This window comes from Saccostrea echinata, unplaced genomic scaffold (assembly GCF_033153115.1).
Source record: "Saccostrea echinata isolate AGI-Se365-2 ecotype Australia unplaced genomic scaffold, CSIRO_AGI_Sech_v1 ptg000084l, whole genome shotgun sequence".
In the NCBI taxonomy this organism is placed as follows: domain Eukaryota; kingdom Metazoa; phylum Mollusca; class Bivalvia; order Ostreida; family Ostreidae; genus Saccostrea; species Saccostrea echinata.
The window spans coordinates 1,204,448-1,232,296 of record NW_026889833.1 but is presented as its reverse complement, the minus strand read 5'-3'; the positions used below and the strand labels follow the sequence as shown (position 1 = coordinate 1,232,296).

Sequence of the window (27,849 nt, the reverse complement as noted above, 5' to 3'; positions counted from 1 at the left end):
TTAGGTTGATTTGTGTGCTAGGTTGTAGGTAATTGATTTTTCAAGATTTACTAGTTTTTTTTGTTTTGTTTTTTTAAATCAATTTTGAATTTTACCATCTGAGTAAGTTACAACATATGAAATATGCAAACTTGTAACATAAGAAAATTTTACTTTCTAGTCAAAGTTTACCAAAGATATTTGGAGCAGTGGTTGTGACCACACAGCCAGTGGTTCACGAGGTGGAAGTAGGACCCATCATACGTCCTGACCCCATCTCTGTCAAAGTTCACGACATTGTGTGCTGGATCTTTAGCAAACCACAAAAAGAGAATGTAGTCGAAATCACCCATCCTGACCAAGTTACAGAAGATCTACAGTGTGAAGAAGTCAGTGCAAGGTCAGTTTTTATTGTCTGTCTGTCTAGCTGTACATCTGTCTGCTTTGTATGTCTGTCTGTCTGTATGTCTTTCTCTAAGGCTGTCAGTTTGTCTAGCTGTAAATCTGCTCATGGTCTTACCACTGTCTAACTTTGTAATGGCTTCACATATCACTTAGTGCCATGTAGAGAACTGTCAAAGCATTGCTCATTAAGTTTTTACTGTTTTAATTTTATGATTGATTTATTTTTAGGTCTTGTTTGAGCAAGGCTATAGACAAAACAGGAGTGATGCATTTCTACAGCAAGTCCTTCAACAAACAAAAGAAAAATGTCGAAAATGTAAGCTTTACAATAGATCTTGCAAATTCCACATGAATTGTAATTTGTTTTAATCACAAATATTTTTTTCTTTGACACATGTTTTAATTCACTGAAATATAAAATGTTTACATTTCCAATGTCTTTGTGTGAGATAAAATTTCAAATAGTAAAAAAAACTTTATTTCTACATAAATCTACTGGTTCATTGATAGGCGTGTTGAAAAAAAATCACGAGCGGGGCGGGACGAATAGAGACAGAAGCGGGGGCTTGTAGCATGTGAATTTGCAGAATTAAGAGCATGTACATATAAGGAATAACTGTCAGATTTTGGGGTTTCATGACGATGATCAGTCGATTGGCTTGCGTGATAATTTTATGCATAAACGCCTTCGGCGTTTATGCAAATTATCACGCAAGCCACTCGATTGATCACATCATGAAACCAAAAAATTAGACAGTTATTCCTTAAGTGCATCCACAAGTGTATATGATGACCACTGTTTCTTGACTTTAAAATTTCTTAGCATATGCATCTATAGTGAAATTAAAACTCCATTATTTTTTCACCTATTGAGCTAATTTTTCACAAAATTTATCTACAGTACCAAATTGAAAATACTGTATAAGGCATTATAACAGTATAATTATTCTTGATTTGTGAGATGATTTGTTTCTTCAGTACCTGGAGGATGTGAGATTTAGCAGTGTGATCAGTGATGAGCGCTATGACAACACAGTCATCAAAGTCGACCAGCAGGGATTTCATCCACATTTTGTATATGTACAGAAGGTATGGACAGACTCTATAATTATAGTATTTAAAACTGGTTTAAGACTGTCTTTTTGATCAAAATATATATACAGTAAAAATTGCTTATTAGGAATTTCTTGAGATATAAATTTTTAGTTCCTTGTAACCAAAGTACTTAATATCCATATACAGTAAAACTTGATTATAGCCAAGTTCTAGGAACCTGTGAATTTACTTTGAACACTATTTCCATATTTGGTTATATCCATATAACGAATTAGTTAAAGTATATACATGTATAAAAAATTCGCAATATGCATTTTTTCCTTCAAATGTGACTACCAAATATGTACTGGGTGGTATTAAATACAAAATTTTCCCTAAAGTTTCTAAAGATTTCTGATGAATTGAATTTCAGATATTAATACTAATGATAAATAATGCCACATAAATATTTGAGTTTTAAGATACCGAAAATTCATTATAAAAGATGTAATTTCGTTATTTTTAACCTCTACGGGACACAAAAACAGTTCGCTATATCCAGAAATTTGCTATATCAGAGTTACTTATAATCGTTATATTTTCCTAGGATTTGTTTAGAATTTTGCGTGGGATAAAAAAAAATTCACTATATCTGTGAATTTGCTATATCCATGTTCATACTAAATGAGTTTCACTGTAAGAACATATTATGATATGAGAGATGGGGAATTCTTCTTATCATAACTGAGAATTACTAATATCAGAGTTCCTTATAAGCGAGTTTTACTGTATAGAAACTGACATTTTATCAGTTAGTAACTGACTTCAGATTTTCCTTCGAAGTGTTTTAGTCTTTTTAAAGGGAGGTAACTTTTAACAGGCACCAATTTCAGAAGTACAATGAGAAATGTTTAAGAATACTTGTAAACTTTGATTCGGTTTTTAATTATTAGGGAGAAAGTGTCAGATGGACCTGGATCAACACGGATGAGGAACACAATATCATCCATGTCACCTCTCCAGATAGCAAGGTACTAAACACTGGTATTACAAAAGATGTAAAAAAATTGTAGTGATTCATTAATTAATTTAATGGAATTCTATTCATGAAAGATGTAGTTAGAATAGATTTACTTAATTGTTTTGCATTATCCTTTAATCAAGGACCGTTTTGGAAGAATGAACCCTCAAGTGAGTCCTGTCTGTGATAATTATTCATGGTCATACTATCATTTATCCTATTATCCACCACTCTTCCAAAGGAAAACCAGTATCTAGCATTAAAATTTATGTAGTATTAACTTTCATAAAAATATGTTACCCTACATTGGCCAAGTTTAAGGGAAAATTTCGTATTAGATTAATTCACTGTTTCTTACTGTTATATAATTGTTTAATCTGGTAATATGTATGGTTGCTGGAATTTGAAATAGTCTTGACTGAATCATTTAATACTGAGTCAAATTTTAGCCTTTGCATTTGCTACATGCATATTTTTCTCTGATGAAATGGTGCTAAATGTTTAAAATGACATGTATTTGTCAAATAACCTATAATTTTGAAAAAAGAAGAATTGTTTTGTATGACATGAATCTTACCATTTCCTCCCCTTACAGATATGAATAAAAACTAACTAGTCTAGAAAGTATTTAGTATTTTCTGAACTCTTGTCATTATTTATACTGTCTCATAAAATTTTGTAATTTTTCGAAGCCTTTCTGAGTACTTTTTCCTCTCCACATAAGAGAACATGTGGTACTTTTCCTACTTCTCCTAAATACTAATGGGACTTTACTAGTAGTAAAACATTAAAAAATCTGTTCAACATTTCAATGAAAATAACAGTTTAATTGATTTTTTTTTAAAGGAATTCAATTTGATTCATTTATTTATGTTTGTATGTCAAACAGCAATGAAACTGTTTTTTTAAACCAGAGCAAATATATAAAATTTTTAAATTGCTTTACAGAGTTAATGGTGCCTTTCCAGGATTGTTTGTATACATTGTATTAAATGCTTATTTCTGGCCAACAGGAACCCCTTAATGTAGTTGGTGGTGTAAAATCATTTAACAGTGGCAAACAGGTAAAAAACAACAGCTTCCTCTACACATTTGACGAGCTCGGTAGTTTCACTGTGGCTTCCCAAGGTGCACCTGGATATTCCTGTACGGTTCACGTCATAACATCAGGTAAAAATCATATTAAAATGATGATTAAATTCTTTCATATTATCTCATTAGGTTCCAATCAAGGAAAAAATTGTCACTGGAATCCGAGGTTTTCGGAGCGGCATGTTGGAGAAAAATCGAGAGTTTTTACACACATTTGATAGGATCGGACAGTATTTTATCATGTCTGAGGGGGCGCCAGATGAAATCTGTACTGTTTTTGTGGTGGATGGTAAGAGAGGCGTGAAATTTTGCATACTTGGGAGCTTTTTGATAGCTAACATGCATCTAGAGTAATGCCAAAAAAGCTGGAACGTTGCCTTAAGGGAAAAGGCAGAGTGATCGATGTGCTTTTAATGTGCATTTTTTAGGGAAAGATTGAGCATATATGGAGCTTGATTTATTAGCATGCATGGTAAACATTTAATATGTATTAAAAGTGTCTGAAGTTGGTGCATTGAATTAATTGATTGTGGAGTGTAATAATAACATTTGAAGTGTTTTTACTTGTTTTATGAAATAGATTTAAATATTAAAGCCAAAAGTTGCTTACTTTGTGCATGTTCTTCTTCAGGGCAGTAGAGATCTTGGGCCATAATAGTCCTCAAAGCTTATGTGTAAAGTAGTTTGTAAAATATTTCTATATTTTGTAACCTTCAGATGACCAGTTGCTATCTGTGTTCTTGTCTCTCACTGTAAGACGTGTGAAAACTTTCAACAATTTGAGCTTCTTTTAAACAGCTGGACTAATTTCAGCCAAATACTAGGATCCATATATTAAACATATTTGCTATAATTGGATTAGAAAGGGGGGGGAGTACATTATGATCCTATCTTTACTTGTGATGAGGTAAAAACTGTCATATTTAAAAGATTTTTTTCTTCACTCTTGGACACACAGCAGGTAAACTGTTTAGCAAAAAAGTTAATTATTTAAGGATTCTGAATTCTTGTGTGAGTCGTTATGTTATATGTAAATGTAGAGATTATAAAGGTTCTTACAGGTCTGTAGCATTTCTGACCAGAAGAGATATCATGTTCATATGTCAACATTAATGTTCCATGATCAGGGGATGTTAAATGTTGAAAATTTTTCAGTGTTCTTCACTGCATTATCTGCCTTTCCTTGATTTTAGTGTGCCCTTTCAGGGTATACTTTGAATTCCTGCCTTCTTTGAGGGTTTTTAGGGGATTTTATTTTTTACCTCATTGGGATAGCTCTAGTTTTGGAAAGATTGAGAAATATAATATCCATTGTCTTTATGGTAAATAGAAGATTGATTTGTGAGCTACATTTTTCACCTTTTTCAGCTGATCATGTAAAGGAACCTTCGGTAGCTCCAAACTCCTTGAATGGAGGAACTGTTGATCAATTCAGCAAGATAGAACTGGTCTGTGAAACACTCGGATCCAAAATTTTCTACACCACTGATGGATCCCCACCTGAACTTCACATTGAATCAGCAAAGGTAAAACTTGCATTGATTAAATTTCTTATCAATAGACAGGTCAAAGATTAAATAAGATAAGTCATTTGTTACATTTTGCAAAAATTGATCATGATTAAGATTTTCTTACATGGAAAAGTGATAGGTGATATTATACAGCAATCAATGACTAAAGAACTCTCCAGGAAAGAAGAGAGATTTGCTTGGCAATGGCAGACATGAAGACTTGCCTTTAAGATTTATAATCCTAGCAAATCTAGGCCCTGAAAGATAAAATTTTAAATGTTTTCTGTTTCTTGATTTTTTTTTCTCTAGCTATACAACCCAGAGAAAGGTGTCATTCTTAAGAAACATGGACTGTGTTTTATAAGAGCTATGGCAGTAAAGGAAGGACTCCTCAATAGTTCCATTTTTACCTCTAAGTAAGTAACTTGGGTTAAGACAAAGCATGTATTTTAAATATACAGTTAAACTTTGATTGGTGTCTCAAACATCATTATTTCGATTATCATGCACTTGTGCAAGTCAGCTTAAAGTCCTTAATATATCTCAATCTCTTGGACATCTTGAAGTTTTTCTTGGTCCATTGAGTTTGAAATATTGAGGTATGACTGTATAATGTTAATTGGAATTGAATTTTTATGAATTACAAAATTCATTTTCAACAAAATTTAATCCCATGGTATTATCATTTCTCTTCAAAAGATGTAGATATGCTTATGTTAATTATCTTTTTAAAATTTGGATAATGAGTTGTACATCATATTGTACATTGTACACTGTAATTTTGAAGAAAATCATAGAAGACTCATACATGACTCCCAATCCTGTTAGCTAATTAACTTATAATTTACCCTAAGATTCTAGTATTTTATCATTCAAATAAGACATGTTAGAAATCACTTACAAATTTTTTCGTCTTTTTTTTTTTTGATAAGCACATATTCCTTTATTTTACCTGAACTTTAGGACCATATATGCACCATTTCATTATAAATATTGTAGGCGATACTGGGTTTTGGCCAAAGAGGGTACGGTGGAGGAAAGTTCCTCAGAAACAGAGACATCTGGTGACCAGAAGGAGGAGAAGCGACAGACTCCGCAGGTAAAAATCCTCTTAATTGTAAAAGAAAAATTAAAGTTTTGCATATTGAGGGGAAAAGTTTTCAGTATAATATCCAAGAAACCCTGCAATTTCTGAGACATGTTCTCTCCCCTTTTTTATGTAGAAAAATGATAATTGGGACTGGTGGAGTTGTGCGCCGACCGTCAAAGCGTGCTTTACTGACCCCGGGGTCATGGAGGTTTTCTGGGAGGAGCCTAATGCTATCCAGAAAAAACTCATCAAAGGGTACCAGGTAAACGGTCTTTTCTTTGTTTTTGATTACCTTGTCATGCATTTCAGATGAAGCTGTGCATAGTTTACTTAGTTTGAAGGACATTTTAGTTGTAGTGTACACTTAACCCAGCTTTGACCTAGCTAGCTAAAAGTACATGTACTTGTATATGCCTTCTTGCAGTGAAATTTGCAGAACCAAACCAATTTTATAAAGATGCTTATGAATGCGTTATCCTAGAGAAATTCCAGCATTTAAGATAATATTGAAAAAATTGAAATTTTATTGTGATTGTTAATTTTTTTTTTTTTTTTTTTTTATCAGATTTTCCTGAATGGAGTGAGGTACTGTGAAATGTTCCCTCCCAATAATAATAGTCTTAACATCACTGGACTGGCAGGAAATCGGATATACGAGGTTTATGTAGAGGTCTATTCTCTGGATAAAAAACTCAACCCTCAGACCTCAAACAAACTGGTGAGTTGTCAGTTTATCAATAAAACAGCTGCTTCAATGCTTAAACTATCCCCATCCACTCCTAAATTAGGCCAGTAAAGCACATTTATTAACAAAACACAATTTAAGATTATACACAATTGTTGAAATATTACTTTGTCATATTGTTTATCACTGAAGTCATATGCACACTGCAAAATCCTTACAAAGGCCAGGTAATTCAATTTACCTTGCATATTTTCATAATCTCAACCCCTTCTATGAATTCTTGTTGTTTTCCCATGATCTTGTAAACAGTGTGAAAATAAAAATAGTTAAATAGCTTAAAAGATTGTTATTCTGGGCTCCATTTTACAAAAAAATTACGACTATGACCATGATGTAATTCTGTGAAAATTAATTTTCTTTTTAACATTAATCTCAAGGTGGTTTTAATCTTTTTTTTTAAAAGAATTTAGAAACTTTAAGGTATTTTTATGCAAGCAGTTTTTAAGAGAATCATATCAGAAAATTTTACAATTAACTTAAGTTTTGATCTTAGTTGTAAAAGGCCCCTAGCTGAGATGTCAACAACAAAGAAAATGTATATATGAACTTCACCTTAGTATTAAAATTGAAGAAACTTGGATAAATGCACTAATCTAAGTTGAATATTGATATGTGTCATTTTTATCTCTTCAGACAATGAAGGTGCCCCTGATGACAAAGGAGGGTGGACCAGTAATCTCCCTTGAGCGGGCTAACAAGCAGGATGCCCTGGTTGTGGTATGGATGTCTATCGACACCACTGAGTACCCCATCAAGGGCTACCTCGTGTTCCTAAATGATCAGCAGTGTGGAGCTATGGTGAGTCTCATTTTTCTAAATTGTTTAATTTGAAATCCTGTATAGAATGAACTTGCAAGGAATTTAGTAATTGGACAGAGAGTATGCGTTGATGTTAATGACTTTTGGGTGCTTTAAATTGGTTTTCTCAGACTATTGCAGCATTGTTAATGGGGAGGGGGAAACTGAAAACTTTAAGTTAACTCATTGTTAGGTTTATGAATATAGCATTTGATGAAAAGTTTAAAGTAAGAATTTGGAATAACTTTTTGTACACAAAGGAAATAAGTACCACAATATTATGAGATGCCAGTATATATTGATTCTAGTTTTTTATGAATTCATTGCATCATTATCCAATTTCTTTTCATTCATTTCGTTTTTCTTTGGTGCTTATACTTCCTTGCTATGATTTGATCTTCTTTCTAATGTTATAATATGTCTAGAGTTATGAACTATTAAATATTTTGATTGAAAGGGTTTAAATCCCACTGCTTGCAGAAAAGAATACATTATATAACATTTTGAATTAATAAATCTGCCCCCCCCCCTTTTTTTTGTGGGGGGGGGGGGTGTCTTTTATTTTCTGAGACAAATATTCAAAATGGTAAAAGTTAATATTAAAGACAACTCATAACTTATTTCCACAAGTTAGTAGGATTAAGCCATATCAACAGGTACATCAAAAAATTTATGAACAGGTTGAGGAATGATTTAGTACTACATGAAAAATTTAAATCCCTTGACATGGTTTTGTGATTAATCCATTTGGAACTTGAATAGCCTTTACGTTTGATTAGAAGGCTCGTATTATTAGCTACATGACTTTAAATGTCTGGTATATGTTGTTTAACCTGACCTGTGGTTACTAGTGAGTGGTGTATATTAAGTACATTTAAAGTACAAATCATCAAAATTCTGAATAACTTCTCTTTTGTGAATGTACATATAAAGTTCTATATGTCTCTGGACATTGCATGGATAAGGAAATCTCTGATTTCAGGTAAAATTTTGATTTAAGAGCTGAGTCAATTTGCAAAACCAATCTTTGGATTGATGATGCGTGTTATATTGTCTGCATACTAATGTATAAATGCATGTATATATTAGTTTTACAATATAGGTATAAAATAGGTATATTTAATTAATACCACCCTTAAACTTGAGCATTGTTTTTTGTTTGTTTGTTTTTTTTTAATTAAAATTAGTTACTACTATAGGTACATTTTAAGTGCTATCATGACTATCATCTTAAACTTTAATTAACATGGCAATTATATTGTAAATCTTTTTGAATTTCAACAGCTTCTATGAAAAATTATTGTAAAATAAGTTATCTTTTTTTTTTTAAATTATATACTTATTAAGTGAGGTCTGAGCTACGGTTATTGCAATTGTTCATAAAGGTTGCATGCCATATACTGAAATGGTATAATTTCTTCTTTGTGCTTTGGACTGTACAATATCTGGCATGTAGAAGGGAGGGAATAATACATTATCCCATACTCAATCACCTTGTTATTTACACTCCCATCGAACAATTGATTTAAATTTTTCAGAGCACTGAGACACCATTTTATATGTTGGAAGAAGCTTTTCACAAAGAATTTGTTTATTTTCACATACCCAATATTTAAACAGTGCTTAATGCTTCCAAAAGCCATTATTGATTAGCGACAGTTTCCTCATTATTCAAAGTCTGTTTTTAATTTTTTTTTCTTCTAACACAAGCTTTATTTATTTTTTAATATCCATCTCTGGAGAGGAAATTAATTCTTGGTCAATAATTAGGTATTCCTGAACACCTCAAGTGTATTTACTTGTTTTGTTTATTGTTACAGGTAGAGAGAGCATTCTCAATTATTCATGATAACATTATCAACTTTCATCTGTGATCTTTAGTACTCTTGACTATATTGGAGTTTCCTATAGCAACCTTGTTATATTTTTTAGCTTGTGCCTGATCCAGACAAGAACCGATGTAAGGTTTTCATTGGTGGATGTGAGCTGAATAAGGAGCATAGGATCTATGTTGTTGCTCTACCAAAAGGTAAGTATCAAAAACCAATAACTTTTCAGGACTAAATTTTAAGTGTTTGTATTGCAGGGATTTCTATTCACACTTCAGTCAAATCCTGTAATACAAATCTTTTTCTTTTTTCAAAGTCATGCATCTTTGTTTGATATTTTACAAATACTATGAATATGCTTTTGTGTAATTCTGGATTAGGAGAGAGAGCAGGAAAACAGAGATGAAGACTTTGTGGAAACATTAAATAATTATTAAATTAATTATAGCTAGACAGTTGCATAATTGTAAGGCGTCAAAGAAAAAATGATATATCATATATCCACAATCAGCCACATTTCCAAACTGTCAACAATCTATGAATGTAAATTTACTGTAAACTATGTATTGTGGTGTCATATGTTATCAGAATCATTTTTATGGTATTTTATCAGTCAGTTCTATGACCTTTTGCTCTGAAATCTTATTTTCTCGTTGATATATTTGTCAGATGGTACAAATGGTGAGTTTACATTCAATTGAACACAGAGCTTCTTTTCTATAGTTTCGGAGTTCTATCTCTGCATATTTGCTTCAGTGGCTTACCAAGCCTAGAAAATAGAGAAGGATAAAAATTTAACTTTTCATTGGAAATAGTGATGAATTTATTTATTTATTACCAGTAGTATGAATCTCATTCGTCACATCATATCAGTAGTATATTAAGCACAGTTAAAGGCTTTCAGTCTAGGTTTAGTAAAGTGGTGTTAATGGAGATTAAAAGTTCATTTTGAAAGCTGTATATTTGATATATGTACGAAGTCTAACTTGTATTTACTTTTGGAGGAAAGTTTTCAAAAGAATATTATCTACAAGTAGTAGCAATTATTAGACGATCGAACCAGCTGTTGTATATATGCATCAGATGTATAATTCTGTACTATTCAGAGTCTAGTTGCCTTAATGTTAGAATCTATTAAAGAAAGAGTGTGTTAGTACACTACCTTTGTGGAAAAGGATTAAACTGCATACATTTTGACATTTTTTTTATTTTTTACTTTGCACAAGATGATGCCTGTTAGATTAGATTTAGCAAAATTTCTTTCTGAATATAAATATGGAAACAGAGAGGTTTTTTTTCTTGGTATCAGGAATGTTACTAACTCTTTATTCATGCATGAGAGATACTCGAGTAAATTAAAGGAACATAAAATACCATTTACTGGTTCATCTCAAGTTATGAATGTTGCATTTGCAAAAATCGTTTACATAAATGTCAAAAGACACGTTGAAGTTTTCATGTGAAATAACTCTCTAGTGATTTGTTTAACAGACAATGTTGAAGATGGGCGTATGTCCAATGTGATAGAGGTGGTCCTCCCACTGGATACCTCACAGATTGTACTTCCTGAGGAAGACGAGAGACTGGACCAAGAGGAACTCTATCAGGAGTACATCTCTATACAGGAAGGAAGTGGATATCTGGCAGCCATGGATGGTAGGCACTTCCTGTTGGTGATCTTAGATGTTGTGTGCTGGGTTTTTTTCTTTAATTTGCTGTTTTGATTTATCTGTGATGGTGTTTTAGAGCTTTTTTTGTAGTGTTGTGTTGTAAGGCAGCAACTGATTCATTAGACTTAATAAATTGTTGTAAAGCAATGATAATCTAATACTCATCTCATTCAAGTTTAATATTTTACACTGTTAATAATAAATATTTTAAAAAAAAAAGAAAAAAAAAAATATGTAGGCTTTTGATTAGTGTTTCAGTAGTAATAATTTGAGTTTTAGGTGCTTGAAGGCAGTTAGTTCTTTTATGTAACTTCTTAGATCAAGATATATTTCTAGCATTAATTTTTGTTTCATCTCTGTAGTCCAAACACTTTTATTAATACATGTATTCGTATTTCATTCTACAGTTATCCAAGTGTTTCATCAAATACACGTTCTTGCATTGATCACCTGTTCAAAGAGTTCTTTTAAAATTCAAAAATTTGTCAATTAAACTTTAAAAACTCTAAAAAAAAAAGAAAGTTCTTTTAAAAAATTATCAATACTATAATCTTTTTTTTTTTTTTAATTTTTAGCATATTAAAATTGAAAATTTGAATAGGGAGTCGAGAATATTCTAAAAAAAATGTTCTTTTAAAATTGTCAACACTTGAATATTTTAACATAATATTATTATATTGAAATTATGAATTTTGAATCACGAGAATATTTTGTTCACACATTGTGATTCTTTATTGGTTACATTTTAATTTACCTAGTTAATTTTTCATTATGGTGATTATACTTCCATGTATTGAGGACACACTTGAATAAATTTGTTTGGTGTTGTGTGTTTGAAGTGCTTTGTATTTTTGCTTGAGCTTTTGGTATTTCACATCATTCTTCAGCGAAACGTCATCACATTGAAACTAACAACGTACCACCTCTCACTACCAGCTACCAGTATACGTCAAGTAAACAACCCACGGGTAAATATGTCAGTTAAAAAATCTATTGTAGTCAGTTCTGGCATTTTTGACAGCCATTTGCCTTTTTATCTTTAAGAAACTTGAAATAAACTGATAAATTGTCGTCATGAAAAAATAAATAGTCTGCATGCTTATTTACCTCCTCTTTTTTTTACAGCACTGATGTACAAGTAATGGATATATTCAAAAACTAAATTTATATAGTTTTAGGGAAGTTTTCATGATAAATGCATGGAATCTGTTTTTATTCATACTTAAGAAAAAAATTTAATTTCCTCAAATTTTAATTAAGTTGTTAAATAAGAATTTTGTTGAAGTTGCCAAACAACATATGGAATAAGGGTGGATTTTCCATGGACTAGCTGACATCAATTTAATTAAAACATGATCCTAAATTGCTGTATAAATAATATAGAGGTTATTTCCCAAATATGTGATAAAATCTATAGTTATAGTCATTAATCAGAGAGTGTTTGTGAAATTCTATGATTCTGAATAATTATTCTTAAATTTAAAGTAATAATGGTTGATTTATAAGCAACATATTGATTTCAAATTCTTAAATAATTTGTAAATATTAATTTTTTAATTTTTTTTTACTCCAAAAATACCATAATTTGTCGAGAACAATGACTTTTTCCCTAAAATATAAGAACCATCAATGAATACAACATTAATTTTATTGATGAACTAAAATAAAATAATGACCCATTTAGATAGTAAGTATAAAACACACTTATAATATCAGTATGTATATTGTGTAGTTTTATATATGGAATTCTGTCAGATCTATGGCAAAAATGAGTCACTTTTGAAATGCCACTTTCAAAAAATGAAGCTCTCAGAAATAAAAATGTTTGCTTAAAAGTAGGTGATTCATGAATGTGAAGTAGTAATGTATTTCTTACAGAAAGCAAATTTTATTGAAAATGTTTTAAACTTATTAAAATTTCGAAAACCATATAGAACATATTTCTATAAATTGTACATTGTGTAATTTTTTGTCACTTCCATTGGAATTCCCTGTGATTATGGATCAAAAAGCTAAAAATCAGCTACATTTACTGGAATTTGTTGAATCCTAAAATTACTCTCATGAGAAAAGATTCCAGATATATAATTGGGGAATTTGATTTGATTCTTAAATTGATCAACTTGTCAGAGTTGTCCAATTGATCCTTAATCATGTATGCCATTTCCATTGTGAATTCACTCCAATCCAGGGTTTTTATCAATAATTTGACTATATGTATAGGTATTACACATTAACAAGTCCACTCTACAGAGAGAATGGCCTCATCAAATCAGAATAGAATGCCTTGTATGTAGATTGTGAACTTATCATAAACACGTTAACGTAATGTGGATGCACAATGCTGATTTTGTGTAGTCATTTGGTAGAGGTTTTTGTTACATTTGCTAGGAATTTCTCATATATTCATAACAAATGGATAATTTTGATTATAGTTACCTAACAAAGCCATAGCTGATTTGCATTAACATGATATATATTGAAGTTTCTTGCACACTTAACAGCTTTTATTGATATTTTATGTTTTACTCTGTTTTCTGTTTCAGACAGAAGACCGGGAGCACCGGCTGTGGTAGAAGTGGAAGATCCCAGATACAGAGGTAAATAATGGTCAAAATTACCAGTCAAATATCAAACTTCTTCCTTTCTGAAACACTAGCATCTATCATTATACATCAGAAATACCATTATTTTTTCAAAAATTGATAGAGATAATGCTGACTCCTTTATATTTTCAATCTTTCTTGATCTTCATTCATGCACCTTTCATTCATGGAACATTTAAAAACTAATAGGAGTGAAACCACTGAAAAAGAAAACAACTTTACAATCAAAGACTCCGGACTTAACTTCCTCTAATGCATCCCACAATGCATCTCATCCAGTGTCTGCTTCTGATCCACATCAGAAGTTATCCATGCCGCTTCCGGATGGCATGCTTTCACATGGATATGCCACACCGGCTCTTGAACAATCAAGACCCCAATCTCTTGTTCCATCACTGGCCGACAGAATCTCTGATCGCCAACGACAAAGAAGTATTGAACTTGTAAATGAATGTTTGAATTCCCGAGCAAATAGTCAAGCCAACAGTGAATATTTTGGTGGAGACCCACTCTCTAGAGATCTAAGCAGACGGTCATCCCAGAAGAGCTTTTTCCAACAGCAGGTTAATTCTCCCAGTGTAGCTGATCAGTATTTAGAGATGAACCCTATGATTCAAAGAAGATTATCTCTTAGATCTAATAGACAAGGAATAGACCAACATGATATGCCATCATATTCCCAATCGCATCACATGCCTGTCTTGCAAGCTCCACCACAACTTAATGTGGAGGAACCTCAAAGACATCACCACGTTTCATTGAGATCAGCTGGAACTGTAGCAAAACTTAGTCAACCTCAGCCTGTGAATCTTCAACTGCAGAAACATAAGTACCCAATAACCTTCAAGATGGTGGCAAAAGCTGTGAAAAACTTCATTACTCAACAGAATATTGTCATGACAGCCATAGCTCCAGGGAGGGTGAAGAAAAGGTTCAGATTTGACTGGCCACGGTTCAGAACATGGATCCACATAACCAAGCCATTTGATAAGGAGAAAGATGCAGGGGTGATGTATCAGCTTCAGGCACCTACCCCATCCATCGCACCCCAGGAAGAGGACAGGGCAACTTCAGAATTTGTTTTTAATCAACATCAAACTGATCATTTGCGAGAGAGACACCTCAACTTTATGCGACAACAGCTTGACCCAGATCTCTATCCTGAACATACTGGTGGGCAGCACAGATCACCAAGACATGAATATTATTCTCATGAACCTCCAAGAAGTTCTAGAAGTTCAAGGTTTGGGCATAACTTGGATGTAGGTAGACAAGAGGGGTCTACCTATCATGGAAGATCATTTGATCATGCCAGTCCTGACAGAAGTAGAAGGAGTCCAAGATTCGAGTTTTATGGACCAGAGGAAAGACACTCTCCTTATAGAAGAGAAAGTAAGTCAAGGTCACATTCCCGTTCTCAAGAGAGGAGGCTAGATATGGGTCCCCATGATGACTGGTTTGAGTATCAAGGCAGAGAAAGGTCTGGACCACAGAGAAGTGCAAGAGACTATGACAGTGGATTTGAAAGAAATTCTCATGATGAGAGACACTCCAGAGACCATGGCTTCTATGAGAGTGAATCAGACTATGATGAAGAATATGAGGATTTCATTGTCTCTTCTGATGAGTATGAGAGTCCCCCATATTATGCACAGGAGAGCAGAAGATACAGAGAACAGCCAATATACCATAGAAGAGGTGGACCTAGAGGTCTACCACCAAGACAAAAAAGACATTTGCCAAGTTATAAGAAAGAGAATGTAAGAAGTCACAGGAAAAGAAGCCCAGAAGATAAACAGAAGCAGAAAATAAAATCAAGAGGTTTTGACACAGACTTTGGGATTTATGGTGGACCAGGATCTAAGCCCCCACCATTAACTCTAAAGGAGTACAATGAGTCACAAAGGAAGTCCAGGAGAAAGAAGAGGAAGAGACCAAAGAGACATTCAGCCCTGTATAACATGCTGGACCAGGATGTAGAGTATCCCCCAGAGCTCCCCCCAGCTCTCAAAACCCTGGCCACTTATGGGAAGATGTTTCATGGACAGCTGCTCCAGGATGCCATTCAGATGGACCATGAAGGTAGAGGAAGATATCTGCATGGATGACAAATTCACTGATAAGAATGAATCACTGTAGTGCAGAATGAGGCACTCCTTTTGCAGAGATTTAACTGCATGACCTCTAACATTGTTACATGATCACTTTAAATGGAATGGATTACTTCATTGATTTTTATGATTTCAGAATGTATTTGAACCAAATTTATTTTTTGTTTGGAATGATTATTTGACATTTATAGACCTATTTCTTTTGGTATTGCTTCTTATTCTTTGACAGCTTGATTTGATGCTAGGTGCTTGTGTAAATATATTTGTTTATTTTAATCCAGGTTCATATTGTGTATAGCATATCTAATGCTAGTTGAATTTACTGTATTCTCTTTCTAAATTCTGACAATACCAGATAGATTTACATATTAAGTTTTTTTAATTGCATTATTTATATCCTTCATACAATCACTAAATACCACCTGACAAAATGTTTACAGATTTTGAATTTGATTTCAGAATCCTCTGATGGTAAGTTAGGGAACCAGTTTCAGATGTGACTGTCACAGAACCAGTTTACTAACATTTTACCTTTTCTAGTGTCAGATTTCATGTTGGTGTTTTATTCATTGTGTAAAGACATTTAAAGATTACATCATTTTGCTAAAACATTTACTTCAAAAGGACACTGGCTTAAAGTCTTCATCTCCAAACTAAAATGTCACATCTTGTGCCAGGACAGTGAGTTTTAATTGGGCTTGATTGAAATATATTTGAACTTCTTTACGTTAACCAGGGGCTTTATTTGAAAACTTAACTTTGACAAGAGTACAAAGCATTCATTGACGCTACAAATACTTCTTTGATTTTTGTACCTTTCCCAATGATTTTGCCAAATGTACCCAACTGAATAACTGATTGTACATTCTTATATAAATACTATACATTCCTATCGTATACATTTAGGTATTATCTAATATAAGCCAAAGGTACATTGATTTTTGTTTATTATACATATTCCTGCTTTGTTTTCCTTCATCAATTGTCCCTCCATACTATAGATAACCCTTCCCTATAAAATGCACTTGTCACATCCTCTAAATGTTCTTGATGCTTATTTTATTTAAAGGAACACTTGTACAAGTTTTGCATTTTGTCTTCACAATTTGATTTTGTATAAAACTTTGTTTCTTACATGTTTTTCAATTCTGCAATAGTCTTAAGAAATATTGACTTCATAAGGTCTTAAGAAGTCTTGAATTAATGGGGTTTTTTTGTTTGTTTTTTTTAAATCCTTGTTTACATGAAAAGTTGTTCTTTCTTCAGTAGAATATATATGTTTTGAATTCTTTTGCAGATCAGAGTATGATGACAGATGACAACTATGAGAAGGGAACACAGACACCAAGGGGCAAATCTCGAGTGAAAAATCTCAGAGATAGCTATGGCTCAGGTGACTTCTCAGAGGAGCGAGCCCAATCTCGGCGAGCACAAATTTCTGACTCAGAAAGTGAGACTGAGTCTGAGACTGGCTCATCAGAAACTGAAAGTGAAACCGAAAGTGAGACTGCCTCAGAAGGAACTAGATTATCTAATGAAGGAAGTGTTATGGTGGTCAGCATGAAGGATGCAAAGTATGCTCCAAAGGTCACCAGAGAGGTCGTGCAACAGAGCAGACCCAGGAGCAGCTACATTGCTAGAGATGACAAAACTGACACTGGGACACAGTCAGATATTACTCCGAGACCCCCTTCTGCTAGGCGGTATAGAGATACCCACAGTGCTCGCTCAGACATGAGTCCTCCTAGGTTAGCTCGAAGGGCACTCATTGAAGTAGAGGAGACTGCCTCAATTGATTTGAATGAAGACCACATGATGAAGAGTGTCGTTGTGTCCAAAGAAAGAGGAAGTAGACGCCGCCAAGTAGAGGAAGGGGAGGTAAATGAGGAAAATTTAAGATTTCATTGATTAAAGTATTTTTCAATAAAATTATGCTAATTTTAGCTACAAAGTATTGTTATTTACAATTGGTGTGTAATGTTTAAATTTTTACACACATTTTCTTATTTTCAGCCTGTATATAACCCTGCCAATGATGCACAAGTGGGTGTGCCTGCTCCAACTATCAAAGTATCCAGTATGGGCAAATCGGGGCTGATTGTGGAGTGGTACATTGACAATCGCATTGACTCGGAGTATGAAGTCCAGCAGTATATCGTCAACATAGTGGGCAGAGACTTCAGTGCCAAGGATGTCAACAGTCATATCAGGTACCGAACACACTAACACTAAATTTCAGGAAGAGTTGTGAACTTTTACAAAAATTATATACATGTATATAAGGATTTTAAGTATATTTGATATTTTCACTTTTAGTTTTGAGTGTAACCTTGTGGATAACAAAGGTCACAGTGTTAGAGGTACCCAGCATTGCTGGACTCTGGATGGAAACAAACGTAAAATCAACATCAGGGGTCTGTACCCTGACAACACGTACAGGTGGGTGCTAAAGATTGGGCTATATATATACAGTACATATGTTACTTCAAGACAACTATCTACATGTATGTTATCTGCAGTTTTATTTTTAAGTACATATATTTTTCAGTATTGAAACATGAAAGACGTATATATTGACATATTTATTCAGGGTGTTTGTGGTGGCAAATTATGGTTTCCGTGACGAGGAGGAGGAACAGAAGCCTATAGAGGTCCAGGCTACATCTCCTGTGATTTACTACACCACAATAGGACCCCCTCTCCCTCCATTTGTCAGGGTCCTTAATGTTGGATTATATCAGGTACAGGTTACACTCAATGATTGTGTAGATATTTAGTTGAGAAAATCATGTGAAGATTTGTAAATTAAAATAAAATATTTTTTTTTATTTATCCATCATGCAGAATTAAATTCATATAATGATACAGTTTGTTTTATTATGAGAAAAAACTCAATTAGAATTCATGGAGAGTTTATCATTGTGCAGGAATAAGAAATTAAGAAAATCAAATGATGCTATAAATTTGGCAATAACTACTGGGTTATTATAAAGTGAAACTATTTTTCTGTATAGACCACAGTTCAGTGGGATCCTCCCAGACTACAGAGTGGGCTGGAGTTACTGGGTTATAAAATCTATGTAGATAACAAGGTTCTACAAGGGCTTCAGAGAAAAGACACACGACAATTGGTGATTAATGACCTGGTGCCAGGTAAGAGTTATCTCCCTTAAAAAGCAATCTTGTATATTACTTATGGTTAAAACTGTCATTTTGATCTGGTTTTTGAAGTATCTATCCTAGTTTTTCTTTTCAAGTACTTGTAGCATTTTTCATGCTTTTTTTCCAGGAGTCTATTATTTTCTAAGCAAATTGAATATTTATTAATTTGAGTAATTAAGTCCAATGAAATTTTCACAGTAGATATCTGTATAAAGAGTCTTCTATTCCCTTTTCAACCAAGTGTTCACTACATAGTTTACCTTTGACAAATTCCATACAAAAATTGTACATGTATATTGTACTTTCAATTTCTCATTTTCTCATGTAGGAAAGACAATCGGTGTATCGGTGGTAGCGGTCCTGAGACAGAGTGGTATAGAAAGTGAACCCTCCCGACAGATACACATCACCTGTCCTAAGAGGCCCCCTCCCCCTCATATCAGCCAGCAGCCCCTCCACAAACACGGCAGTGTTTTGGTGGCCTGGGACAAGCCAGGAGGGGTCAGGAGAGCCGTGGCTCAGGAGGGAATCACCAGCTACAGGTACCCCAAAATTTCTTTGAGTATACTCGGTTGTTTCTCATCTTCACTCTTAATGTACATGTATTTCATTTCAGAGAAGACATGGAATTTGTTAAAACATTAAAATCTTTTTACAGATTTATTTTTAAATTGTGTTAACTTAATAACTAAGACTTTATACCAATAGTTACACTTGCATACTGTAGGTTTGAGTGTTATGATATGTGACATCATTTGAAATTTCATAGAATAGGAACAAGGTTTATTTTCTGTAAAGTTAGCGAGTCAGTTGTGGAGTTTTAAGTATCTGTATTTATTTTGTAGGATATATGTCAATGATAAATACTTTGGGAAGATAGATGCCTCCCCCAAAATGGATCGCCAAGGTTACCAGTATGTGATCACTGGCCTTAACCCCGAGGAAAGTTATGATGTCAAGGTCAAGGTAGGTGTATATAATTGTGTTGTCAAATTATGTACAGATTTACAGTCTTTAATTTTTTTTTATGTGATACTGTGCAAAGTGTACAAAGCAGTTTTTCAACATGCTAGGGAATCATTCAAAGAAATTAATAAATAGTCATTTTATATCTATGTTATAGTATTTACAAAAGAATTACTTCAGTGATGAACCAGGATGTTTCTTTGGTAACAGGGATTTAGAGCTAAGCAATGTGTTGGACAGTTTGATTATACGATTTCATTGAGCCTATAAAGTGTTAGGGAAAATCATTAAGGAATAAGACTATTGAGCACATGTGCATGTATGACAATTTTTAAAATTTTTATTTTTATGATTTTCACAGAGTATGGCTGGTCAAAAACATGTCGATCCCGACCAGAACCACATTTTCTGTATCAGTGAGAGTGCTTTCTCTAACACTATCCCTGTCCAAGCTCCAGCGGCTCCTAAATCTCCAGAGCTCAGGCTAGAGAGCATGACCCCCCAGGGAATCAGGGTCACATGGCTAGCACCTCAGCAGTACGGGGAGGCAGAAATTTCTGTGAGTTGCATAAGAAAAAAATTTCTTTGAAGAAAAAGTGTCTCTTAAATGTCTACATTTAATAACTTAAAATTTTTTCTCTTTATTTTATTAGAAACAAATACTGTATGAATATCACAATTATAGCTATATACTTTGTGAGTTACTTCCCTTAAATTACTAAATATTATTAAGTTCTGTTTATCTTTAATTAAAACATGAATGGTTTGGGAGAAAAAAGTAGAATGTCAAATTAATGGTATTGTCAGAAAAAGATAGTGAGTAGGACAATCTCATAAAAGAGTTTGAAATATACTTTCATGGAGACTTATTTATTTCCATAAAATCACAGGGTTACCGTCTGCTGAAGAATGGTAAACTGTATGGACACGTCATGGGACCTGACGTTAACGCTGTAGATATTACTGGGATTTCCCTCGGTGACAAGGTTGTCCTTCAGCTGGTGGCCTTGACAAATCATCCAGTAGGGAAACTCGAGCGAGCTCTTATGGAACTCGAGAGAGATGAATCATCACCACGACAACAAGGTAGATAAGTTTGTAACTCATTTCTTCTTTCAATTTTTCATTTCAAAATTAAACCTTTGAAAGTATGTGGACAGTAGCTCTCTTTGTTGCAGTAATTTTTTTTTTGTTGATTGCTTTAGAATGGTTTGAACAATTATTTGCACAACTCATGACATTGATTGTGTTTCAATTAATCTTCACTCACTTTGAAAGTAACAGGAAGGCATAACAGATGACAAGTCCATTTGATCTAATGTTGGTGAATTTGTAAATTTTAAGTTTTCAGAAGCGCACAAAAAATACTGTTGTACTCTTCAATTTGGCTTTCTTTCTTACTTTGGCTAAATGTCTGTATATGAAGTATTGTTATGGAAGGGATGTTGTGATCATCTCAACAGCAGTGTGTGTACTATTATGCCTTCAGTAAAGTTACACATCTTACACCATTAGTTTATGATGTTGATTTTGCACTAGCACAACTCACTGGTAGTGATCAGAAAGTGTTCACTCTGACAGAGGGAGTGAAAACCAAGGGCTGGACTAAAACCGAGTCTACTAACAAACTGGAGGGTAACTAACTAGATCCTAACTAACTATAAACTCATTGTATGCTTAAAGTGAAGCTAGAGGGTAACTAACTAGATCCTTACTAACTCTTAATTCCTTGTATTCTTAAAGCTACATAGCAGAATAAAGCTAGAGGGTAACTAACTAGATTCTAACTAACTCCTAACTCATTGTATTATGCTTAAAGCTATATAAAGTAGTAGATTGAAGCTAGTAACAAAGTAGACCTTAACTTTGTATGCTTAAAGCTCATTTTGTGCTTAAAGCTACATAGTAGATTGAAGCTAGAAGGTAATTAACTAGATTCTAACTAATGCTTAACTCATAGATCCTAACTAATGCTTAACTCATTGTAAGCTTAGAGCTACATGTACATAACAGATTGAGCTTGAGGGTAACTAACCAGATTGAAGCTAGGAATGACATTCTTATGTTTGAACTGTAATCTATGCCAGAGCATCTGTCTGCATTTCTATTCCAAGTAACTGCTGCCTAATTAGATGCTGTTGTTAACTCATCTTGATGCTGATTTGTTAGATTTTCATGGACTTAGCAAATAGCTTTAGCTTATGGCTGGCATATGTATGTATAAAGGAAATGCATGTTTAAAAAAAACTTCAATCATGGATATATTGTAGCACCACAGGAATTGTATTAAATGAACATTTTCTGCCCAAGAAAGAAAATTGATTAAACAGTTACCATTATGACTGTAGAAAAACCTTGTAAATTTTGAATCTTTTAAAGCATGTTCAGTGCTTAAAGTGTTGGCGCTTAAATATTTGTATACTATATCAAGCTTTATAGTTTGAAGAATTATTTTTGAAAGAAAAAAAGTTGTTTTTTGATTAACACTATCATAGATAAAGATCAGTTATGTGCATTGTTTGTTTTATTTACGTCAATGTATGTTTCACTGATTGACACTGTATACTTCACACATAGACATACAGGCTACATAGTGCTTTGTCACCGATTTAAAACAATGGGCAGTTTTTACACATCACTGAACTCCAAATGTATTGTTCATTATTTACAGACAAAAATAAATCCAATTTTATTTATAGAGGCATTTTATCACTGTGTACCATTAAGATTTTCAATATGTGATCCAAGCATATTTGTATTAAGGTGATCTTTACAATCATGCACATGCTTCATTCAACCCTCAACCTTACAAAGCCTCTCCATATGATTTTCTCTGAAATTTTGCTTGTATAATACTGTGCTTACTACTGATTTTTCAAATAGTTCATTTATAATGAAATATCCCCCACTATTTTTAATTGGCATTTTTATTCATTAAATTTATTCCACTGCATTTTTAGGGGATTTTTTTAAAAAAAAATACTCATTTTTTACAAGAACTTTAATAAAATCTCACTTTCTCTTGTCATTACTTACAGATATGTTGCTTGGAGAGAAATATGCAGGTTGTCGTCCAGGCCCCAAACTGACCGTTCACTACACAGGCCTCGTCAGGGGTCCGGACGATGTGTGGCTAGAGCAGGTGACTGGACACTCAGCACTTGTGGTCTGGAAAAAAGGTAGGTGTAACTAGTACACCTGTACTATTGACCTGATTGCAAATTTTGAAATACAAGAACTTACAGTGCAAGTTTAAAATCATTCATTTAGATTGTATTTACACATACAATGTTTTAATCGACTTCCAATTTGGGAAAGTATGGAAATGTACTATAGTAAGTGTTTCAACACATTGCTCCAAAATCTGTTTTAAACTTGGAGGTTTGGTTTTCTTAATAAACAAATAGCTAAAAAAAAAAAGAATTCATCATTCTTGATGAACAGGTATAGGTTTCAGACTGTATTAGGCTGGATATTTGATAAAGAATATTTTGGGTGTTAATGGAGGTCATAGTAGTGTTATAAGAAGCTGATTGAAATGTTAAAAATGAGGAAACCTAACTTAAATTGGTTCTTAACGAAGAATCTGTCTTTAATGATACATGTATTTACATCACAACTAGGTCTTATTCTAAACTGAAATTTATTCAAGCTTGTTTTGTAATTGTCAATAGGTCATAAATCATCTTTAAATGACATAAATATTGAAATTATTTGAAATCTACACAGTCCATAGAATGAAGAGATAATACATTTTAAAAGCCTGTTTATTGATTTGACATAACTGAAAACAGCTTCAAAACTGTTTGAAGCAAAAGTTGCATAATGTCTGGTTAAAGGATGATTTTAAATGTGATAAAGTATGGGCCATTTTTCCATCACTCCATCCCATATATCAATAAGAAAAGAGACATTTATGCACGCTTAAGCCTAGCAGCTCATAATTATATTCACATATTGAAGGCTATTAGGACAAGAATTTTATTTTGGAATTTTAAAATAGCTCTGCGGCCTTGCGGGTATACAAGATTTAGGTATGATGACATCAGAATTGTTGCAGTTTATTCCAATATTCCTAAAAGCTACATATTGAAAGGGTTGGTTTAACAGAGCCACTAGGGTCAGATAAAAATTAGAAGATCATAACGTCCCATACAATCGGTAATTTAACCATGGTTTAGGATCTGATAGAAGATGTGTACCCAAGTTAAGAACAATGGCTAGCACGAGGGTCCTCTCATCGCAGTGCGAAAAATATGCCCTTTAAAAATCATGGTCTGCTAGACTCTTGAGTAAATGGTAGATCATCTAGAGATTCAAGTTGACTATAAAATGCTTATGCAGTTTATCAGATCATCAATCTTATCTTGTACATCAGGAGGCTTTTTGTATGGTCGTCCGTCATTTGTAAAAATTATTGGAGACGCATGCTTAGTAATACACTATATCCCTACTGTTTGAATTTAAATATTGAGTACGTAACATTTAGAACTATAGAACACTAATTAAAAGAGATGGTATTGAAGAAGTTAAACCATGGCAAGATAAGATAGAGTTTTTTCAGACCATGTAGAAAAGTGTTTCAAAATTATAAAGTCAAATGGAACTTGAATAATATTGGTCCACTTTTAATTAACATGTTATTAAATCAAGTGACACTTTTTTTTCAAAGTTTGCTTGTTTGTTTTTGTTTATTTGTGTCTCTTATATATTATTGTTTATGCCCATCTCATAATATTTTCCAACCTTTTTATTTATTTATTTATTTTTTGTAACTAAATATGTTTTATTAGATTTTAAATGTTTGACATTTCCACCATAAATAAACATTTATACAAAATCAATGAAATTCCATTGTATCCCGTGGTTGCTATATCATCATGAGTCTTGGACAAGCATTCTCAGATCAATTAATTCTTTACATGCGGCACCAAAACTTATTCATTCCACATTATTATGGTCAATAATTTTAAACTACACATATTTTCGTCCGTTTTAAACATCCAAGATACCCATAAAAGCTTTTTTCAGTGGAGTTTTGTTGCCTTTGTTTTAAATTAAAGGGTGTGAGCTATACACGATCCCCTGTACTCTTTGTATATCTCTGTGTTTAGTAGTGGGAGTTAAGAAGGAATTACAAAGTTTGTTGTTGCTTCTCTTTACGAGCCTTTTTCTGTATCGTTACTATGAGAAGAGGAAGATCAATGGGATATAAGTGTACTTCTAACCAATTGATCTGAATAATTGAACATTGATTTTTTTTCCCTTTTTTTTATTTTATTCATTGGATAAGAAAGTCCTATGTGTGATCAGTATTGCAGAATGACATTTAAATGGTGCATGTTTACACGCCTTTTAAAATGACTTAAATATTCATTGGCTCTCAAAGTGTGAGAATCTTTCATTCTGTGTTGAGGAATATTTCTTTTATCTTTTAACAGTAAGTTTACTTTGTCTTTTCTATTAAAGTTCAAGTGTTTATAATGTTATCATTTTGAAGAATGTATCTCATTTCTTTTCAAAAATTAATTAAATGATATTCTGTTTTTGATTTAAATTCCTTTTGTCTATTTAAGGAAATAAAAAACACTGCTTTGCCTCTGTCAACAATGGTTTTTGTAGGATAACAATTTCACATTGTACCCTAAAAAATGTCATATTTTTATATAAATGTTGTAAAAAAGTATTTCTGAGTATATCTAAAAGGAGTTTACATTCACTAATTGTTGTCCAAAAACAAAAAGATACAATTGAAGCCAAAAAGCTCTTAGGTACATTTTTTATGAATTTTAAAATATTTGTCTCCATGCAAATTTTGAATGACATATGTTTAATTCAATCTGCAAAAGGGATATTCTTCAAGTTTTTTAGGCACCAATGTAAATGAAATTATAATCAATATGTTAAAAAAAAAACTTTTTATTTCACTTATACATCCCTACTTGTATACACAGCACTTTAAAAATTGTTTGAATAAATATTTTTTATGTAAATTCCATAAAAGCACTGAAGAGCAGGGCCCGGGTTATCATTACCATCATGATCTGAATTAGGAATCTAATATCCTTTCCAAACATGGAAAGTGTCAGATTTGTGAAATCAAACATTTACACCGATATCGACATTTCTTTTTAGTGCAGGTATCACTTTCACGACACTATTAACTTGAAGAATGCGTGAAAGACAATATATAACAAGCATTATTTGCTTTTCGGAGCTGTCGAGCACATTTTAAACTTGTACAAGTTTACTTTAAGGGCAATATGATGGACAAAACAAACACAATATAATTCCATGTTTATGCAGTAGCCTGAAATTGGGTGTGCTAGTAACTATGGACAGAAATGTATTTGTCCAGGTAATATTGAACCCACTGCACTGTTTAATTAAAGAACAATGCTAGCGAAGCCCTGAAATTGAGAGTTTGAAATAATGTTACAGTATTTAATTGTCAGTTTTACATCGTCACCAATGATTTTTTATAAAACATAATGAAGATGATTTAAAAGCATAACTGAATACATCTAATTTTCTTAAATTCTCAAATATTCCTCAATGCACCCTTTATTAATTCATTCATTTCAATAAACAGTACATACCATATTTGCTGTAGACCTATAGGGTCTAGGGAAAAAATAAGATGTTATAACAGATTTATCATTAACTGTCTTGATCATTGTTCTTGAAATCTGGTCCTTGGGAGTCAGCTCCCTTGATATATTATATTTGTTAACATGAAGCCTTTAATTTTTTCATATTGATAAACATTGATTTTTATTGCAGTAGTTTTAGAAAATGGCTAAATTCAACAAAGGTTAACCTTAATAATTACAGGGTGTAAAGAAATTCAATTAAAATCAGAACCCTATAGCCTTGAATGTCAAAGACAAATTGAAGTTTTACAAAGTCTAAAGCATATATGCCATAGTATTTGACAATTTTTGACACATATATTTGTATGACTTCTGCCAGAAAGGGAATAAAAAAGAAGACAATTAATTCTTGCAAGTTGTATATTTTCCATAGACTCTGGCTGGTATACAAGGCATGCTCTGTTCAGATAAATATACCATGCTATATGCATACATTGAACATGTTTGGTCAATTAACTGAGTTTAAACAGACAATTATATAATTGTAGCATTATTTGTTTCTTCAGAAAATATGTCGTGGCTTTTTTGGCCCCTCTCTATAATGACTTCATTGCAAAATCTCTCAAGACTGTCAACTATAAAGCAAAAGAAAAATATTGGGTTTGAATATTTAACCAGCACAAATACAGCGTAATAGTGTCAGATTTTTACATGTACCAGTATTGCCACTTGTATGTAAAGTTGCTAACCATTTGGTAAGTGCTTTCCTTTTTTGACTGTATAATTGCAATTTGGATTCCATATTGTTTTGCTGAGGCAGTAAATTTCCCTTTGATCCATTTCCCCATTAAGTTAACACTAAATGGTACATGGCATTATTGTGGACAGATTAATTGTGTATTTGAATTTTTTTCTGATAATCCATTTCCTCTTGGTGGCATGTTAATTTACATGTTTAGAATTTTCTGTGTACCCAACGGTTGTTGTGAATTTTATCTTAAGCCAGTTTGCATTTATTATTAGTCCCTGACTATTTTTAGTCACCAGTTAACTTTTATTTGAACAAAATAATATGAAGGATGCATCAAAATCAGAAAAATTGATTAGTGTTTTGTTGAAAAGGTATTGAGTGTTCTTTTTTTTCTTTTATAAAGATTATATTTTGATTAATAAATGGAGTTTTTTCAAGTATGGAAACCTTAGCAATCAACTGCTTTTGGGCTAAAATTGTTATTC

At 32.8% G+C, this 27,849-nt stretch overlaps 1 protein-coding gene across 1 annotated transcript in view; it reads left to right on the top strand.

The window, feature by feature from the left end:
• Positions 1-27,849, top strand: part of LOC133176915 (uncharacterized) — a 50,710-nt gene that overhangs the window by 9,287 nt on the left and 13,574 nt on the right. The window contains exons 14-41 of the mRNA XM_061311973.1: positions 161-379; positions 613-700; positions 1,363-1,473; positions 2,373-2,450; positions 2,584-2,610; positions 3,662-3,821; positions 4,901-5,058; positions 5,353-5,459; positions 6,043-6,142; positions 6,267-6,395; positions 6,699-6,851; positions 7,512-7,676; positions 9,609-9,705; positions 10,997-11,161; positions 12,063-12,143; positions 13,722-13,775; positions 16,352-16,363; positions 17,190-17,770; positions 17,906-18,102; positions 18,209-18,331; positions 18,483-18,633; positions 18,907-19,045; positions 19,383-19,596; positions 19,900-20,020; positions 20,382-20,579; positions 20,911-21,106; positions 21,560-21,655; positions 23,059-23,199. Coding sequence (XP_061167957.1) covers positions 161-379; positions 613-700; positions 1,363-1,473; positions 2,373-2,450; positions 2,584-2,610; positions 3,662-3,821; positions 4,901-5,058; positions 5,353-5,459; positions 6,043-6,142; positions 6,267-6,395; positions 6,699-6,851; positions 7,512-7,676; positions 9,609-9,705; positions 10,997-11,161; positions 12,063-12,143; positions 13,722-13,775; positions 16,352-16,363; positions 17,190-17,770; positions 17,906-18,102; positions 18,209-18,331; positions 18,483-18,633; positions 18,907-19,045; positions 19,383-19,596; positions 19,900-20,020; positions 20,382-20,579; positions 20,911-21,106; positions 21,560-21,655; positions 23,059-23,199 — 4,061 coding nt within the window. The remainder of the gene's footprint in view (positions 1-160; positions 380-612; positions 701-1,362; positions 1,474-2,372; positions 2,451-2,583; positions 2,611-3,661; positions 3,822-4,900; positions 5,059-5,352; positions 5,460-6,042; positions 6,143-6,266; positions 6,396-6,698; positions 6,852-7,511; positions 7,677-9,608; positions 9,706-10,996; positions 11,162-12,062; positions 12,144-13,721; positions 13,776-16,351; positions 16,364-17,189; positions 17,771-17,905; positions 18,103-18,208; positions 18,332-18,482; positions 18,634-18,906; positions 19,046-19,382; positions 19,597-19,899; positions 20,021-20,381; positions 20,580-20,910; positions 21,107-21,559; positions 21,656-23,058; positions 23,200-27,849) is intronic.